Below are 20,501 nucleotides of genomic sequence, written 5' to 3' on the forward strand. Positions count from 1 at the left end.
ATCATAGCGGTCACTTTTCACTAGTGGAAGATAAAAGCAGTTTATTTATTGGATATAAATTCTTGAAATTTACGACTTTTTCAAGTTAGTTCACACAATTTGAGTCATAGTATCCTCAAATGTGATGAAGTTCTGGTATGTAAAAGGAAACATTTTTCTCTCCTCCAGGAATAAGGTGCGGAGTGGCTATAGCCTGCACAACATCACTTATAGGGTAATCATGGAAGTCCTCATCCTTTGGCCATCTCCATGTTGATCCTGATATGTTGGCTTTGGAATAACATTTGACAGTTACTCTCTCTTCACTTTCAATCAAAACTTGTCAATGACATTTGCAGCGAGTATAATAACCAACAATTGTTAGAACAACATCTTTGATATTTCCCTGACTCAAAACATGATCTTCATTAACGAATCACAATTATAATGGGAATTTTTTTAATAAAAAACATTTACATATACTTTTTTTTTTACTTCAATTTTTTTTTTCAATCTACAAAGGCGGGTCTAATGCGCTAGGGCTAGTTCCCACCTTCCCTTTCTGACTACATACCCAGTCATCTTTGACAGTCTTGGTGTTTAAAGCCCTATTTACAATCTACTCAAATTCATCAAAAATATGGTAACGGACAGACACAATATCAAACTTCCATAAATCTAGTGATTTAAATTGGAGGAAAGATAATTGTATAGGGTTGATATGTGCTGCCAAATGTGAGATAGTCAATATATGTTAGAAGTTAAAAAAACATATAGTTGTTGATAAAAAAAAACTTTTTTGAGATTTTTTGGTAACGGACAGACATGTGTGGCTTACCAAACTTGCATACCTATTTTCTAAACTATGTATCAATCACAGAGCTAATTTTTTTTTATAATGTTTCATATATATATGACTTCTCCAGATACATTGAAATTAGACGAATAGAATAAAACAAAAGGCATTTACACCCTGTACCATTCTAAATTTGCTTGTAAGCAGGTGGAGATTTCAGAAATTAAGAAAAAGTTTGTATGTAATGATAAAAACAAAGTAAGGTTAAATATTTGCTGTAGAGACTTTACCCTAACACTTGAACCTACTCAGACTTAACTGCGTTACAATTTTATTTTTTCTTCCCCTGTCGCACAATTTTGAAATATGCCCTGTTATAGTCGCCATTTAATTTACGCTGAATGTGATTGTGTAGTGAAGCAGGTCACAAGTTACATAACATCAACGTAAATTAAATGGCGACTATAACAGAGCAGATATCGTTTCTAGCACTAGTTGCAACGTTCATCTGATGAAATTGAAAGTAAAATTAACAACAAACAAGATGGTTTATTGCTTATTGCTTCATTGCTTCACTGACTAGTGCTAGAAACGATAATTGTCCTGATGAACACCCAAACTTTTCAGTATTCAGAGCAGATATGACAATTCTGAGTCTTAGCCAACAATCAACTTTTTACTCCATGCGGTTCATGAATTACACGATTTGGAGGGAAAATGGGGCTTTCGAAAATGTTAGGTTAGCGGGGGACTTCTAAACGTTAATATTTTTGCTCAAATTTTTTTGAGTGGGAGATTTGACTTGATTTCCACCTAAACATTGCTATTGGAAGTATTTTGCAAAACTTTTTGTCAAAGCGCAACACCCCAGTGCCCGCAGGCCAACAGTATCTAATAATTTTGTTTTGCTCGAACAAAGGTACCATTGTGTTAGTGAATATCATTTTCATACAACAAAGCAATGTTTAAGTTAACTATTTTGTTATAGACGTAAGTTAGGCCATGAGTTATCTGCTTTTCCATCATAAATTGAAGCATTCATAAAAAGAAAAAAAAAAATTTTGCAATAATGCACGCAGGCCATACAAAACCGTATCGCGGGCCGGACTTTGGACACCCCTGATGTAAATGAAATAATAAGCATTGTGAGTAGCTTCAAAGTTTTCTTTGCTTATCCTGTTAAACAAAGAAAAATATTGGCCTTGTTTTACCAGTGTATCATCTAATGACCAAGCAGAGTGTGTCAGTGTATTACAGGGACCAGCTGCACACTTGTGAGTTGACCATATTTTTTAGTACAAGTTGCAAAATTTTGGACCAAAGCAACCTAACCACATACAACACAAAATGTATTTTGACTGAAGGAAGGACGCCAGCAAGCGCTCATATTATGATCTTTACTTGAGTGAATAATGTCGCTCATCAATTAAAATGTGTTGTTGGTGAGACTGTTTGAAACAAACATCATTTTTTCTTTGAAGAATTTTGTAACTTTTTAAATTCAAGCCACTTCGTTTTTTATGTTTTTAACACAAAATTTTCAACAAAACGAACTGGCATCATGTGATATATTATCATAGCCAATCATGATCAAGAGAAAAAAGTTTGGAAAAGGCGCTAGCAGACAATTTTGAAAGTGAACTTCAACGGTTTGGAAACCCAAATGAATACAAAGGAATGACCATAGAAATGGCGTAATGTTGGAAAGCCAGGCGAAGTAACGACAACACATCTGAACAACTTTGCAATTGCATATAGCCTCCCACATTTTATTAACTGAATAATTAAATACAGTGTGGATGGGTGAAGATTTGAATGATATTTCTTGCAGAGATTCCTGAGAATGATGAGATTCCTCGCGAACAAGATAATCTGGATTTGGATGATGACATGTCTGGTGGTTGTACGCTGATTCCAGGTGTTGTTGGGAAATGTTTATTTGCTTGATTGCTTTACGTGAATATTGGTCATAAAAAGTATTAAGATGGCACTTTCTTACGTTTCAGATCACAATGTTCCTTGTGACATAATAATTGTGAAATATTTTGTGACATGATAATTCTTGAAATTGATCAGTTAGAAAAAATCCTCCCATATTCTCTTTGCCATTAGGGCGATGTAAACTGTGAAAAAGTTTCAACTTGATAGGTACACTCCATTTATGTTTTTAGGTTTTAAATATTTTTGCTTTCATTTTTTGTGGTTTGGTTGTGGGAGCAAGTCTTTTAGGCGCAGACAGTTAGGCGTCGGTCAAATAGGCGCGCACACTGTGGTGTCAGGTTATTTAGGTGTGGAGCACTGTGGCGCCCGTTCATTTAGGTGCTATTTCTAGTAAAATCTGCAGATTGTATCAGCTTGGCAGGTAGGGCAATGCTTTTCACACAAAATGTTATATTGAACAGAAAAATATATTGTTTTTTTAATGATCGATTGATCGTGTTTGGCATTGATTTTTTGTTAGACCAGGTTTGCGTCGGTGAAAGCTTTATCAATAAATTATTCAAGTTTCCAAACATGACTGAGTTCACTTTTAGTTATATAAGTCACATAATAACTATACTAAACATCAGTAAAAAATATACCGTAGCCTATATTCAAGCGGGTGGTAGGCTTGAGTGAAGAACAACTTAGTTTTCCGTCAAAACCCAGACTTGGTTTTGCCAAAGCTGAGCTGATACAATCTGCAAACTTTACTAGAAATAGCACCTAAATGAACGGGCACCACAGTGCTCCGCACCTAAATGAATGGACGCCACAGTGTGCGCGCCTGTGTGACCGGCACCTAACTGTCTGCACCTAAAAGACGTGGACCCTTGGTTGTCTAGGTAATTAGCTTGTTTGTCTTTACTTCATAAATACAAAACTTTCACTCGCACCTTTTCGAATATAGATAGCCTAACTTGTTGGGGATGTGACAACATCTTGCTTGATTTGGACCTATTTATCCGCACTACTAAAAAGTGTAGCTAGAATGCTAGCATTAGTATTGTCTCCTTAAAATAACCACTTTCTGTTGGTCGACTAGGCTGGGACATTTTATCTGTTTCTATTTAAATAATAGAAAACATTTGTTAATCGATAATTGTTTGTACCACAAGCATATAAAAACTAAGTGAACCGGGTTTAGCACGGTTCATAACAAGGCATAAAACAAAATGAACTTAAATCGAACATGTTCGCCGCAACACTGACCTAGTCAGAAAAAACAACTCAACTACACCTGATAAAAAAATGAGGAATTAAAATGTTGAAAAATCAAAAACAAGTGTGAATAATTATTATTGTCAAAAAACTTTTTAAATAGTTTTGCAATAGTTAAATTAGTAAAGCGTTTGTTTCAGCAACCCCTACTTTGCGCTAACATTTTTTTATGCACATGATTAGAAAATACTTAAAACTTGAGTATAGGTCGAGATTTTCGTAAGTAATTTTAACCTCAAAAAGCAGAGGTCGACCTATCCGCGGAACGTGTATTTGTAATCTGCAGGTCGCTGCAGCAGATGAAGTTTATTAATCAAGGCAAGATTTAAATCAGCTGATTGCAGTCTTACGACTCATGCATGTGGTATGTTGTGTTCAAGTTGACACATTTCTGATAGAAAGTAAATTAAATCAACGTTTTGTCGTCGGCAGCGAGGCCAGGCGGTTTGAGGGGTTAGTGAAGTAGTTATTTCGAAGACGGGAGTTCGATTCCCACTTTTGCCATTACTCTTATTTCTTTAGTAATTACCAACCAAAGTTCAAAGCAAGAATCAACTCTCTGGCTGAGTGCTAGAAGGATCGCAATGGTGTAGTCAGCTGGTTCATAGAAAAAATTGTCCTATGCTTAAAGTGTCTTCCGCTCAAAACACTCTAGCTGCTGGAGCGATCTACAGATTACACATACGCGCATGGGCAAGATGTTGTCTCGGTCCCTCTACATGACTTTTTACTGCTCGCTTTCGATTTTATTTAGCACACAGCTGGCGGTTGGAGAGGTCACATGCTAATTTTGTTGTGATAATTAGCATAACATATATATTGTCGCTTTGCCGTTTTCAAGATTTATTTACATTATTTGTTTAAGTTGCTCTACTTTGAAATTTCCTCACTGTATGTCAATGCCAATACTTAGATAAACCACTGAATGGCAGTGCAAGGAATAACACAGTCGACTTTTACATGAGAGAATAAAAATGTCACCGCTTTTCAGCGAAAAACTACGGGTTGAACTTTGCTGCAGTGTATGCGGGACAAACAGTTCAGGTTCGTTTTCGAGTGGAACAAGTAAACCCTGAAGAAAAGTTATGTGCACTTCAAAAGGACTTGGAGAAACTTATGAAGGATCGTGATGGTAATTATTTTCGTCTTAGTATCGTTTGAACTTTAGGAATGGGGGATGCAAACTCTTCTAGCAAGCCAGTATGGAAGATTTATCATTGCTCTCTCCATTTCGCTTCAAAGAAGCCTGGTCTTCATCCTGAAACATCAGGACCGACCAGTTGTTTGCAGTGGCTCTTTCACTTCTCCCTATCGTTGGCATCTTCAATATTTAAATTTGTTTTTGTCACGTCATTCTTTATTGTATCTTCCTATGTTTTCTTTGGTCTTCCTTTTCTCATTTTTTCCGTCACTACCTCATTCCAAGTTCGCTTTGTCAAATTGTTCTTATCCATTCTTTCAACATGTCCAACCATCTCACACCTTGTCCATCATTTCCAACTTCTGATCAACGAAGCTGATGAACAAGACATCTCTGCGGCTACTTGGGCGAACAATAAATGGAACTCTCAATGGAATTCAAACAACACCAGACTCCATTTGTTCATCCCTGATGCCGCCACCCGTCCTACCGGCTTGACACTACAAAGACAGGCGTGGGTGCGGCCTCAACCGTCTGTGTACGGACGTCGGACTTTTCCGCTCAAGCATGCACCAATAGGAAATGGCTTCCTTCTCGACTTGTAAATGCAGTGCCGAGAAACAGACCGCAGGCCACATCATCAATAACTGTACCATCTTCAAGCCACCTAACGGAGTGGAAGGTCTGCACGTCTTGGATGAGGAAACCAAAGACTGGCTGCTCTCTAGTAGCCTTTCAGTGTAGTCCGGGAACATCGTGAATCTGGGGTTGTAAAAGGATAAATCCTTGGCCTCAGAGGCTCACACGACGACGACGAAACGATAACCATGCAAGTACTTCTCAATATCCTCAACGTCAGTTCTCTCAAGACATCATTTCTAAATCTGTCAAGAAGTGTTTTGCCACATGTCATACGAACCATCCTTATTTCTGTCGTTTGCATTCGCTTGATACCTGTCCTCTTCATCGCCCAGAATTAACTTCCATAACACCTCACGCTTTATACAACCTTCCTTTTAATCTGCGAGAAAGTATTCTGCATAAAAGTGTACTGAACAGCTCTTTGAACTCTTTCCAACCCGCATGTACCCTTGCTGTCACAGCTCTACTTTGCAATTATCTTTTCCCAGCATATCTCCAAGATAGCGAAACTCCGAAACAACTTCTATCCCATCGCATCCCAATGTCACTTGTTTCTCGTACGTTTCATCAGCTACAATATCCTCACACCTTCTATTCAAAACTCATCCCACTCATCTATCTTCCATTAATGCCTGAACATCTCTTGTGCACTCAATACTTGCACTTAATACACTAAATAAAATTTCCCATTTCTCTCTTGCCACATATTGCCCATGGATTCATAACATTGACTGTCAATACGTCATTGGTGCATTTTATTCTTGTTCTCATTGCTTTCGTTTTATTCACATTCACTTTCAAACCTTTGTTTTCCTATGTATTTTTCCATCTGACGTACTTTTCTTCCACCTTTTTTCAACTGTCTCCCATCAGCACTAAATCGCCAGCGTACAAAAGTTTTTTCATTGATTTATTCAGTTCATCTGTTGAAGCATCCGTAACTATGTTAGAAAAATATAAACGAATCAGAAAAGAACTTCATTTTGTCTTCATTGATTTGGAGAAAGCATTGAATCGTGTTCCTGAGGAAGTGATTTGGTGGGTATCGACAAAGGTGTGATGAAACCACAAGTAAGAGCAGTGATGGAAATGTACAAGAAAGCTGAGACAGCAGTGAAGTTGGAGAATAAAACGTCAAAATGACTTTCACTTCATATCATTTTGACGTTTTATGAACGAATGTCGATTCGTTCATATTTTTCTAACATCTGTCATATAGTATCTACTGTACCTTTCCCTGGCATGAAACTCATTTGAATTTCACTTATGTCAACTCTTTGTCGCATTCGCTCTTCCCAAAACTGTCATCGAATGTTCAAGCATTTTCAGGCTTCGTTAGCTAGTACATTCTTTTGTGTCACATTTACTGTTGTGTAGTGGTATAAGCACACTTTTACTCCAGCTTGTTAGCATTTCTTCCCCACTCATCATATCATCACCAATCTTTGCTAGGATATGCTCAATATTGCACAAACGAAATGCTTCAATTGATATGCCACCTAGCCCAGCTGCTTTGCCTGTTTTCATTCTGGACATAACTTTTTTTTACATCCTCTATTGTAATTTCTTTCACTTGTCTAACTCTTTACAGTATCCCTTACACAACTTCAACTTGTTTACCAACTCCATTTTCAACTGCCCATCTTATGACAGATACATCTCATCCTTCTTTGTACTCTCATTTTCCCTTCTGTGCCTTTTTCCTTTCCTCTTCCATATTATCATCATCATCCCAATTCGGTTTTGTCTCCACTAGTGGGGTAGCCGATTCTTTTCCTTGCAATCGTTGCAAGGAAAAGAATGAATGATGACAGACTAAACCATAAATTTGGATCTTCTAGACATGAAGTTAAAATAATCGGTGTCAAATGATTTCTTTGTGTTTTTTTGACAAAGTCAGAAATTTTCGTTCGTATATCCTGGTTGGTCAAGCTGACTTACTTGTTGGATGTTCTGCTTCTTGTTCAACCAATGCTTGGACCATCTTTCTCTTGTCTATGGAAACGAAGAGATCAAAGAATGAAAATCCAATAGCTCCTTCAGACAGGCTCCAACAGTGTCGTTTCAGTTTCTCTAGGGTAGCGAGTAATACTCGATTTCCAGATGCTAACAATTCCTTTGCTGGTTGAAAGTTATTCTTTCGAGCTGAAATTTCAAGAGGAGAAGAAAACCAGCTTTTAATTTGGAACTTCACTGCAAAGACACAGAAGTCCCTGAGACCATTGAGGCCACGATTAGTGAGGCAAACCAACTAACAAGCAAGGTGATGAATTTAGAATATGAATAATGAATATTTTCATTGCGTAAATGAGACGAGACATATATATTGTTGGGTGCATGGCTCCAGGTTATATCTCTGTAATTGTCTCTACGATATTTGATTTCTAGTTGCTCCTTCGCATAGGGTAGCATCATCTGCTGAATTTCAATATCCAAGTCAGTCATTATAACTTAGTCCTGGATCCCAGGAGTGTAGCCATGATGCTTAACCTTAGGTCAGAACTGCTTAAACAATTTAAAAAACTGTATTTTGGGAGATGATGCAGCGCCAAAGCAACACAAAAAGACTTCCTAAAGCCTCAAGTATAATCTCATGAATATGGTGGCGGTATACCGATAAAGAGCTTTGCTTCGAGAAGTGCACAATCTCTTTTTAGTTGCCCAGCGTTGGCTGTTGTGTCAGTGCTGCAGACATTACTGTCTTCCGTCATATTCCATTCATCAACGGTCTGGATTATGACATCACAAATCCTTGTCATGTTCCAAATGGAAGTTTAGGTACGGCTAGAAGCTAGTTGAAGCGATCAGAAGAAACAATAACAAGGGTGCATGAAGTCTTCGTCCACTTGTGAATCCTTTTCAACTGAGGCACAGCTGCTCTGTAGTTTAACTTGTTTGGCTTTGTCGTTAGCAATTATCCATCTTTTCATTTGTTCCACTTGTGTCTTTCTTCAGCTTCCTGTCCAGTCTCTACCAGGTTTTCGTTGAACAACCAAAAATGTGTGTCCTCTTGAATGTCAATCGTAGGAAAAGCATTGCCATGAGAAATATCGCAAAAATTTGGATATTCTGTACTGAAGACCACTTCATTCTTTTTCTGTGTCTCAAAGTGTTTTGAAATTAATTGGTTGTTTGTGGAGTGATATATCTTCCGAGTCCATTATTACTTGCGTTTTATGCTGAGATTCATTGGATATTGGAAATGTTAAGATTGATATCTAGCGATTAGATTTCTTGGTGCTAATAAATCCCAAAAGCCTGTGGTGTAGAAACCGCATAGCAGCCTATGTGGGGCCTATATGAGATACTTTATATTTGCTGTAAAATGAACACTATAAACCGCATAAGCACATAGGGGGCGTCTTTAATGTTGCAAACCTAGCAAACCTTGCTTAGTTGAATTAATAGCTGTGAGGTTTTCTCAGTCTACATAGAATCATAAATAAGCTAGGCTGTGTTGGTCATTGTAAAAGACTCCTATTGTGTCAGTATTGAGGATTTCTCAGCCTGCATAAAATAGACAGGCTGGGCTGTATTTATGGTTGCGAAAGGCTCTTAATAGAGCAGGTAGAATTTTTTATAGATTAAGTGTAATATGCTAAGGTTATGCTTGAGACCTTACCTTTAAAAAAACCTCATATCTATCAATTCAATTGCACAAGGTTTGCTAGGTTTGCAACATTAAAGACGCCCCCTATGTGCTTATGCGGTTTATAGTGTTCATTTTACAGCAAATATAAAGTATCTACAGTAAAAACATAAATTTAATCATTGTGTGAGCATTTCTCTTCATATTACGTTAAGTGTTTTTAGTATTCTATTCTAAACTTCCTACTAGTCGCTTTTCAAATGTTCTGGAAGTTACAGCTCAACTCGCTTCAATGCAAGTTGAAGTTTTCGAAACTACGATATTTTTATTATAAATGATAAAAATATTTCATACTTTAATATAAAAGTACATTTGATTTATGAAAGTACTTTTATATAATGAACTAATTAAGTACAATTAATAATTGTTCCTCACTGACTTAACGCAAGAATTGTTACACATTTTTTATGTATATTGTCAGATGTTAAAGCGTTGTTTGGTTTCAAGCCGCTTCACAGCGGGCTTGTCCGTGATGTGATGTGATTGGAAGTATTGTTGCAGAAATCACAGTTTTAACTTTGCTAACATGATGTGTTTATTTTTGAAAAGAAATAAACAGGTTGCTGAACGAAGAAAAACGAATAAGTAACCAGCTTGAAAATGAAAATAAAGATCTCCAGCTACAGAATCATTTAAAATCTAAAGACATTGAAGCCCTTGAATTAGAAAAATCCGCCATAGAGAAAAGATTACAAACGGCACTCGTCACAATTAAAAATTTGGAACAGAAACTGGAGCATCACCTCATTGATTATTCAAGTCGAAGCAACATACATCGCGTGGAGGAGCCTGGAAAGCCTCGGATCAACGTTGATGTGGTTGGTTCAACTTTGTGTTTCCTGCTTTGTTGCACTAATTTTCTTGAAATAGTTCGGAAGCTGCTGTGTTACATCCTATGCATTAGAATCATAATCCCCGTCATCTTTGCAACAACTACACTAGAACAACCGAAAAGTGAAGTTGTTTAATAAACAGATGACGCAATATAAAACACATAAAACGCTGAGTAAATTAATAGTTTTTATTGTTTTTAAAACGCTGAGTAAGTGTTAATCATACAAAAGGCAAACAAGCGGGAATGCGGCAAAATTCCTGAAACGTTGATGATTGAACTTACGCACAAGTTGAGAGAAGAACGCAACTACGTAAAATAAACGTTACTGAGCAGAAAATGCACAACAGCAGCTTTTGCTAAAGAGAAAGATAAGGGTGCAAACAAAACTGAAACAAAACCAACTCATGATGACGTTGTATTACAGCGCGGTAACGTGTTATCTTGTGGTTTCCATTTTGGTCGTTTGATGCCGTTGTGGGTGCAGGAGTACATCGGGAAAGATGAAGAGAACTTCAACCAAGATAAAACCTCGACGAAGCAAAAATTCAAACGTTTGTAATATTAATACAATGTGGCCGTGACAATATGCAGTATAGTGGTAAATACTTCTTTAGCATCTAATCTCGATCCCAAGCACTTCTTCACGTTCACGTTTTATCGCTTCTGTAGTAGTAGTTCTACCATGACTAAATTGGCCTGAAGTAAACTATTGTGTACTGATACCGCATATGAACTTATGCCGAATTACATTGATATTGGATTTCTACAGACTTAAGAAAATCAATGTAAATTGATTATGCATCTGTACAGGATTACTCACTAACTGTGCATTCAAATCGAGAACCACCCACGATTCCAGTTTGTAAACTTACAGGTGATTCTACGTGGCACAACAACTGCTTGACTGATGATGACTACAAAGATCTGAATGAACGAATGTTCAATATCCACAATATAAAAAATATGTACGACAAAGGCCACATGGCGCGAAAAGGAAATTACAAGTACAATATTCTCATCATATTTCGTTTGACGTTTCGTAATCTGTTTTTTCTTTCCACTAGCGGGTGATTGGCCCTACTAGCTTCACCAGAGCCTCATTAACCAGAGCCTCGTTAACCAGAGCCTCGTTAACCAGAGCCTCTTTAACCAGTGCCTCGTTAACCAGTGCCTCGTTAACCCACTGGAAACGTGTTCCAGCGTTTCCACGTCTGTACCGCGTTGACGTTGGATTGCTCACAGCCCGGAAGAACTGCGACAGTTGACTGGAAATCGCCAATTGTGGAGACTTTTAATTGACGCTATTTTGCACCCTACTGGTGTGAAATAAATTAGTATTATTATTATTATCATCCAAATTCGATTTTGTCCCTACTAGTGGAGGTGGCCGATTCTTGCAGCGATTGTCTTCACTCCTTTTCTCCATCTCGTTCTGTCCATCGCATCATCGTCCTTTATTCCAACTTTGTCTGCCTCATTCTTCACCTGTTCTTTCCATGTTCTTTTTAGACGTCCCCGTTTCCTCTTCCCATCTACCTACAAAGTCAATGCCTGTCGAAGAAAACTTTCTTCTTCCCTCCTTAGCACATGTCCATTGTCCATCTCATCTTACTCCGTTTGCCTTGACAAGTTGTTCAATAGTCTCCCTCATCTCAAGCATATCCATCAGTTCTTCAGTCTTTTTCTCCCTTCTGGTTTTTACTCTACACATTCCTCTAACCATTACCATTCCCGTTCTTCTCAGAATAGACATTTCACCTCTTTTGGTTTCCATGTTGTGCTGCCGTACAATATTGCAGGCCGCACACAACTCTGATAGACTTTCACCTTTGTTTTTAACGAAAACTTTTTTCCATATAGCATTTTCCCACATTCTTTGAACTTTGCCCAACCCAGCCTTGCCCTTCTTGTCACAGCTGCTTCGCATTCACCACTTCCATTTACTTGGTCACCCAAATAACAGAAGTTGGTCACTATTTCAATTCCATAACAGGAACGTTCTTTGCAATTCTCAACTAATTTTCAAACAAATAAAAATAATTTGTCAGTCTTACTAAAGCTCTCTTCGTATTGACACACCTTGCATGCACCCACTTACTACACACCTTGCACTGCATCGAATTTCTCATCACTCTTTTTCACATATTGCGCATAGATCGACTTTGCTCTTTACAAGTTACAACCTTCCGCCTCACTCACTATCGCTTTTGTTTTTTCTATATTTACCTTCATACCCTTTGTCTCATAAGCTTCTTTCCATTTCGCAATTATTTTTTCAAGTCCCTCATACTATCACTGGTCAAGATCAGGTCATCCGCATACAAAGTTTCGCTCAGCAAGCGTTCCCTTACCTCTTCAGTCACAACATCAACCACAATAGCAAATATACGAGGTGACAGCACTATTCCTTGGTGTACCCGACTTTCACAAAAAAAATCATCTGAGTATTGACTTGAACCAACTTTTACTTTTGTTCATACATCTGACCTTACTAGCACCTCCGGTATCCATCTTTTTCTCATTGTCCATTCCATCACTTTTCTTGGGACTCTAGAAGCACATGTACAGTTTTTTTCTCCTTTTCCTTTTAAGCTTGTTGCATTTTTCTTAAAATGAACAAAGCGTCTGTTGTTCCCCTTTCCGGCATGAATCCAAGTTGCATGTCATTCAATTCCACCACGTTTCTCAACCTTACTCGTTCTACAATTTTCCTTCCATGATCTAACAATTTAACTCTCCTATCCTATATCGACGGTCGAAAACAAAAAAGTCGTAAGTGACATTTTTGAGAAATTCGCTTTTTTGTATTTTCAAAACCTATGCATTTAGGGCTATCTACTACTATTTCCAGCTTGTTTCTATCGTGCTTGTATAACGAGATATCACAAGCCATTCATGAAAAATTTGAAAACAAAAAACACGTATGTAACACATTAACATAACGTAACACAAGTGATTAAATTGCTCTTAATTCCTTTTATTTGAAAATTTTATCGAAAAAGAAATGTGGCAATCAGTAAAGTATAGAAACATGCTTCATTTAATAGTTACAGATTTTAATGTTCAAAATAACAAAATTTAAAAAAGAAAAATTTTTTTTGGTTTTTTGCCTTTTACTCCAAAGTGTAAAACTTCACTTACAACTTTTTTGTTTTCGACCGTCGATATGCACTGTAACTTCTCACATTCCACTTTCACTTGAACAGTGGCATAGCAATGCTGTCTTTCCACTCTTGTGGCATTCCTTTACCATCCAGTACCTTTTGACAAAGTTGCATCATCACTAATCCCCAACTCTCCACTTGCTTTTATCATCTCCGGATTTACACCTGATGGACCGGCTGCTTTATGCGGTTTCATTTTCTCCATTGCTTCCACCATTTCTTTTTGAATAACCTTTTCCACAGGCCCCTTCACTGCATTAACCTCTGTGATATTACCCCATACATTTTCCTCATTTGTAATATTTTCAGAGGTGGGCACCCGCTACTTTTAAAGTAGCGCGCTACCCGCTACCGCTACTTGGCCCAAAATAGCGCGCGCTACCGCTACCCGCTACCAATTTACAGAAGTAGCGCGCTACCCGCTACTCGGACCGAAGTAGCGCGCGCTACCGCTACTTCTTCCGCTACTTTTGTCTAAAATTACACTAGGAAACACTCTTCAAGTCCCTAGTGACGCAAAAATGACCTTGAAAACGAATGTTATCATTTATTTACAGTGTCATTTTAACGTCGTTATAGAAAACACATTCTAAGGGAAATTTATTGTTACGCATCTTTCAAAAACACGAGCATTTCAAAATGAGAGTCAAGTTCTGCCTGCTTTGCACATCTTTTCTAACAGAGAAAAGTCTCTCCACCGCAGCACTGGAAGGAATGGGGGTGCTGTATTTAATGAACAGATGTTTTAACTCGGTATTCGAAAAGCTCAAGGACTTGCTCCTGTCCGAAAAAAAGGTGTCCACAAATGCTGTTTCCTTCTGCACCGACGTTTCACGGGATGGCGCCAACACACCAAAATATTCATCCTCGGAGTCATGACTGGTGTTGGTGTCACTCTTCTCGGTATCAACCAGGCTTGATGTCTCCCGCAACAGTCGAATTACATTTGTCTTGACTTTTTCTCGCAGTGCGTCAGCATCATCCGTGGAAACGTAGTGCAGAAATTGTAGCCACGACGTCTTGAAGGAGGGATGAAGACATGATGCCATAACGCATTTCATGTCGTTGAAGCACTTGTTGAATCGTTTCTTCACCCCTTCAAGGACTTTCACTCTCAACTCCTTACAGGTCACAAGATCACTGATCTCGGTCAACTTCTTTGCGCAAATTGTCGATTTCATACCTTGATCGCAGGATCGCAGCTCCACACCAGAAAACGAGATTCCCAAAAGACCGAAACTTTGCAACCAAACCGATTATATAGGCTATATAATATGGTACCCGGTCAATTGGTCGACAGAAATTTGGTCGACAGACATTTGGTCGACAGGACGTTTGGTCGACAGACATTTGGTCGACAAGACATTTGGTCGACAAGACATTTGGTCGACAGACGTTTGGTCGACAGACATTTGGTCGACAGGACATTTGGTCGACAGAACGATTCATTTTAGGATTAGGGTTAACCTAATCCTAACTCTAACCCAAATGTCCTGTCGACCAAATGTCTTGTGGACCAAATGTCTGTCGACCAATCGACCGGCCACCTATAATATAGCTGCTTGACCACGCCAGAGTTGCCAAAAAAACGAGTATTTTTTTCACTTTAAATTAAAAAGTAGCGGGAGTGCAACTGAAAAAAAGTTGCGCCTCTCCCGCTACTGCTACTTTGAAAAAAATAGCGCCGCTACTCCAACTAAAAAGTAGCGCCGCTACCGTTACTTTTACCAAAAAAGTAGCACGCTACTGCCACCTCTGAATATTTTCCATATGTGCTTTTCATGCTTCTCTGGTTTCCGGAATAAAGTGCAACTTTTCATCTCTACTCTTTATGCATCTTCCCTTTACAATATCCTTTCCGTCATTTTTTATTTGTTTTATAAGCTTGAACACATTGTTTTCACTTTTTCCAAATTTGTTAAGTTTTTCATTGCTCTTGCCACCACGCTTTTTTCATTTTTTTTTCAAGCTCTTGTATCTCTTTTCGTTCTCTTCTGATCTGTCTTTGCGCCAGTGTTTGTACGCCTCCCTCTTCTCCAAAATAGCATGCTTAAAACCCACTGGTCCTGAGCACTCATGTCTACCAGATCCTTCGCTATGTTCATAAATTTCATTTTATAACTTGATTAACTTGATAACTTGATAAATTTTCATTTTGCAAACTAGTTCTTTTTTCTTAACTTTTTTTCACAACTTTTTTACTTTTTTTGTACCTAAATCTTCCACTATTTGTCTATGCTGCAATTCCCATGGTATTGCTTTTACATGACGAATGTATGGTGTACCTTTCTACCTTCTGTCTTCCTGCCCAATCAAGATAAAATCAATCTCCGAGTCATGTCCTCCTGACCTATATGCCACCTTCCTTTTCTCGTTCTTTTTAAGCCAAATGTTTGCAATGCGAAGTTTTTACATCGTAAAATTCAAGTTATATTGTTCCTTCCCAGTTTCTTTCCCCAAACCCAAACCCCCCATGAATACCTTCAAAGCCATCTACTCGTCTTCCAACGCGTTCATTGAAACCCCCTAACCCAATCACCAACTCGTTCGAACTCCGTAAATCCCTCTCCTCTGCCAAATCATTATAAAACCTCTCCTTTTCTACATGTACTCTCTTCCATTTTGCGGTGCATCAGCACAGATTACTCTTACAACATCCTCTTCAAGAGCAAGTACCATTGTCATCACTCTGTCACTTTTTCTTGGAACTTCTACAACTTTTTCACATAATTCCTCTTTCACCAAGAAACTTACACCACCAGTCCCTGTACTATTTCCTGACCACCATAACTTAAATCTCCTAACGTGGAAGACCTGAAAGCCACGAGGATTGCCCTCTCCATGTTACCTCTTCTAGGTAACGTACATCCATCCCCTTTTTCTCAATTCTTTACATATTTCGGTTCCTTTCTCACACAAACTTTCCATATTCCAACATCCAATCCGCACTCCACAAGTTTTTGGAACCCGGAGATTCTTCGCACCCCTTTCCCAATGCCCATCTAAGGGCTTCTGGGGACTAGGGGCCATTTTTTGTCTTGCATCATACAAAATGTGGAGTGTACGTTTTCCAACCGGATGCCCTTCCTGACGCTAACCACAGTGATGGATGGTGGGCCTAACCATTACCTAATAAGGTATTTCCTACAAGGCAGCAGGATGTCTAGCAAGTTGTAGCCAGCCAGTCTAGGCTTACCATTTTAGCATATGTTATATGTCGAAGTGACGTTTAATCAACGGGAAATGTCTTTTGTTATCTGTATAGATTTGCAATGCCAAAACAAATTTACCTCATTGTTTGTATTGCAATATTGGTAAACTTGTCTTATTAGATTTACTTGTTCTTGTTGAATGCGTTCATCGTTTTTGTCCATTTGTCCCTTCTTTGCTTGCGTTGATAACGAATTGCACGAAGATACGTTGTTTTTTTCTCATACTAATTTGTTTTTCTTTTGTTTAGTCATAGTATCTCATTGTGAAAACAAATCAATAGCTTTTTTTCCTTAGTCTGAACCTTAAAACATTTGACCAGGCTAAAACTCACAACAATAGTATTTCAATAAAATTTAATTTGTGTTGTGGAAGCTGTTTTCTTCCATTAGGAATCGTCAGCACAACTGAGTCAAATCTCATTGTGGGTTGCATTGAACAAGACAATAAAATTGGGTCGCGGCTGAAAAAGGTTGGGAAGCACTGGTATAGACCGGTTTTCAAAGGAAAATATATAATAAAATATTTTTCAAAGAAAAAATATCATCAAATTAAAACTGGATTTTTTTCCGAAATTTGTTTGACAATTTTTGATTTAAATCGAAGCTACTTTTTTAATTTATGTTCTTCCACGAGTACAAAAGGATTTCAATAATCGATTTGTTGAAGGTTTGTATAGGTCTATAGGATATTGAGGGCTTAAACTAGAATTACCAAAATCTATCTGAGGTGCATCCACCTTTCGTATATAGTTTATAAGCTGCAAGGCACATTCCACCTCACACCTGAAATAAGTTAATTTAATTGTTCAGTAGTTAGTAAGCAAGGTGTTTTTGAAGTATTTCGTTAGTATCTTGGTTTTTGAGAGGACCTTTGAAATTTTATTGCCAGTTATTTTCATTTGCCAAAATACCACAAAATCTTCAAGATTTGGTTTAACTTTTATGCTAGCAACCACTCTATTGTAGTCTGTTTGTACTGCAGAGAACCAAAGGAAGTTTCAAGGCTTTTTTTGCAACCATCGTTCTAACAACTGTTATTAAAATTTGTTCGATTTTCAACTTTTCTAGCAAAAGACATCAACTTGTCTCTGACCTTTTCACGATTGATAGGTAACAGTTTATTGTTTTTTTTTTTATATGAACACGAAATGATGTGTTCTTCAGGGGCTGATCTGAAAACCTATATTGTGGAAACTAATCCTGGCGGTTTTACAAACATATCTTAATCAAGTTAAGTTTTCAAACCTGAAAAGCTTTGCGGCATGTATAATGAAACTGTTTGGATCAACGTCTGGTGTAAAATAAATTTAATTTAATTCTCCTAGGGTGTAACTTGGTGGAAAAGGGGTATTGCGCTTTTTCTTGAAACTCAGCTAAAATCTTGCCAAAAAGTGTCGGTCATAGTCATTTCAACATCAAAACAGTTCTATTGATTTCTTGGAGCAGGTCATCAACACACCGGGAAGAGACATGTTGCAATTTCAATATTTGTCCTCAACATCGTGGGTTGAACCAAGGAGCCTGGTTGAAGTTGGAAAGGTTAGTTCTTGAATGGGCGAAGGAATGCGACCATGGTCTGTGGATATGTTGCGGCCCCTTGTGGATAGGCGATTGCACGTGAGTACAACTCCTCGTCACTTGGTGTTGCGTTATTTAGTAATATTCTGTTGTTGTAGTTCCGCTTTGAGCGGTGAGTCTTCTCGTATGTTGCAGTTTTTGAGCACTTGTTAGTTTCACTGCGACAGGAAGATTGGATTCAGCCGGTGTTTGTCGACAAACAATACGGTCCTTGATAATGTTAGTTCTGTGTTGTCTTTTCTTTTTATACTACAACTAAACTCTATATCCTCAATGCATTTTCTCAATGCTGAGTACTCGCTACAAGTGTAGCGATGTTTTTAGCTTAACGTTACTCGGAGTGAAATCCAAGTTTACCAATTTAGAGTCAGTGCCTGCTGAACTTGACAATCACTGAGATAGTCCAGGGCATGTCATTGCAGATGTTATTAAGTTAAGGTTGTTACGCACAAAATTACCACCTTGGTCCTCATTGACTGGCGACAACAACCCCATGAATTTTAACCGTCGTGATTATCACAGTCATTTGTTTGCAGGATTACCATCGGGAAAGGTGCTAATGTTGTTCCTGTTCCTTCACATTATTATAAAGTAAGTGTTGTTCTTCTAAAGATTGCATTATGATGATGTTGGATCTGTCTGATGGTTGAAGTTTTCAGGTGGTTTTGTTGGCGAAAGGGAACACGAAAGAAATTCGTGCCTTTCGATTTCCTAACGAAAAAGTTAAACTTTCCGAACCTGATGGTTTGAAAGCTTATATAGTCTCTGTCGAGAAAGTGGAGCATGATTTGGGTGAGCAACAAAAATACAGTTAATGTTCAAAGTATTAATTACAAATATCAAATAGTAATATTAGAAATGCGAAAAAAACTTTTATACGCTATTGTTGTTTTCTCTGTTGTTTACAATCATTTTATACGTTTTTTAACCTACAAAGGTTTACAGTAATTATTATAAAGAGCTGTGAAAGTGGAAGAACAGAGTTGTAACGTCATGGTTGCTGGTTAGCCTGTTATAAATTATTTCATTTCTAATTTAGTTTTGTGACTCAAATAATGTGAATGAATTTTTTTAAAAGGTAATTGAAGTGCTTTACAATTGAGTCAACTGGTACAGGTTAGCTCAGGAGTGTCCAACTCAAACAAGCTGATGTGCAAATTTTTATCTTATAATAACTTATTCGTGCCGACGTTGATTCCCATCTTGAAGCATTTTTACTAACTCATTTCATTTTCTCCTGCGCATTGCTTCTACACACCAAAAGCATTAACCTTTAAGCATTGGTTAATCTTGACTGAAAAATTATGCATTAGTTTGAGACCAACATGTGAATTAAACTTAGTTCCAAAATTTGCATTTTTGTATTCTTTGCCGACGCGCCTGGCAGCTCTCATTACGATTGGTCTGGCAGTAACTTCTGGACTGCAACTCTGCGGCAGCAGTCCAGAAGTTAATGCTATTGCAAGAGGGCATGCTGATTCAAAATTAGTTGAGAAAAGTTGCAAATAGGTAGAAAATTGTGCAGTTGAAACTTCTTCTGCATATTTAAGAACTAGACTACCGAGTAAACTGTAAAACTATGAAGTGAAAGAGGTTAGCAATGCGGAGAAGTTTAAAGAATCTCGATAAAGAAAGTTTAAAGTTTATCGACATCTTCTTTTCAAAGGACAAAAAATGAAATGAAATGTTTAATAAAAATGTTCTCATACTTTGTCGGCAAATTTCTCTGACTGTTTTCTAGACCTTTGCTATGTTTAACGTCATGTTTCTCGTTGTGATAGTCCAAAATAAAAAAAACTGAATTGAACTTGTATTTGTATACGATGATACGATAAAAAAAAAGACTCAACTAATACAGTACAATATTTTTAACAAGAGTTAGGTTCTTGTTTTGACTTGTACTACTTACATTTGATTCAGTTTCTATTTACGTGACATCATCTAGGAGTCAGTGCAGCAACAAGTATGTTGAAATAGCATTGTCATTTGGCAGTCGATGATTTCAATTTTAGCAGTTTTTATCGACTTCTGCTATATGTAAACTGAAACATGTGACGGTATCTCAACATAACCTTTCATGGTGTAGAAGTAACAGTGCAGCAATGAAGCAAAATTGCAACAAATGGTATATTTCAAAAAGTAAAGCTATTCGATAAAAACAGCATCATTTTCGGATTCAGCGCTCCAAACATACCTCAAAATCAATGAAACATCTTCGGCATAGGAAATTGTGTTGGTCATTAATGCCTCGGGGATCGTAGTGTCAAACTCGGACGTAATAGAAGATTCTATTATCTCGTTTTT

The 20,501-nt window shown here is 37.7% G+C and overlaps 1 protein-coding gene and 1 pseudogene across 3 annotated transcripts in view; one reads left to right on the top strand and one right to left on the bottom strand.

The window, feature by feature from the left end:
• Positions 1-20,501, top strand: part of LOC145781883 (uncharacterized) — a 35,552-nt gene that overhangs the window by 12,529 nt on the left and 2,522 nt on the right. The window contains exons 4-12 of one of the 3 annotated variants that reach the window (XM_082593566.1): positions 2,607-2,693; positions 4,968-5,108; positions 9,958-10,226; positions 10,668-10,794; positions 11,118-11,247; positions 17,688-17,729; positions 18,066-18,236; positions 18,734-18,788; positions 18,857-18,989. In XM_082593566.1, coding sequence (XP_082449692.1) covers positions 2,607-2,693; positions 4,968-5,108; positions 9,958-10,226; positions 10,668-10,794; positions 11,118-11,247; positions 17,688-17,729; positions 18,066-18,236; positions 18,734-18,788; positions 18,857-18,989 — 1,155 coding nt within the window. The remainder of the gene's footprint in view (positions 1-2,606; positions 2,694-4,967; positions 5,109-9,957; positions 10,227-10,667; positions 10,795-11,117; positions 11,248-17,687; positions 17,730-18,065; positions 18,237-18,733; positions 18,789-18,856; positions 18,990-20,501) is intronic. The other 2 variants (XM_082593568.1, XM_082593567.1) reach the window with 2 other exon arrangements.
• LOC145782348 (uncharacterized) lies at positions 5,166-8,518 on the bottom strand (annotated as a pseudogene).

Source organism: Aplidium turbinatum, chromosome 13 (assembly GCF_918807975.1).
Source record: "Aplidium turbinatum chromosome 13, kaAplTurb1.1, whole genome shotgun sequence".
Taxonomy (NCBI): domain Eukaryota; kingdom Metazoa; phylum Chordata; class Ascidiacea; order Aplousobranchia; family Polyclinidae; genus Aplidium; species Aplidium turbinatum.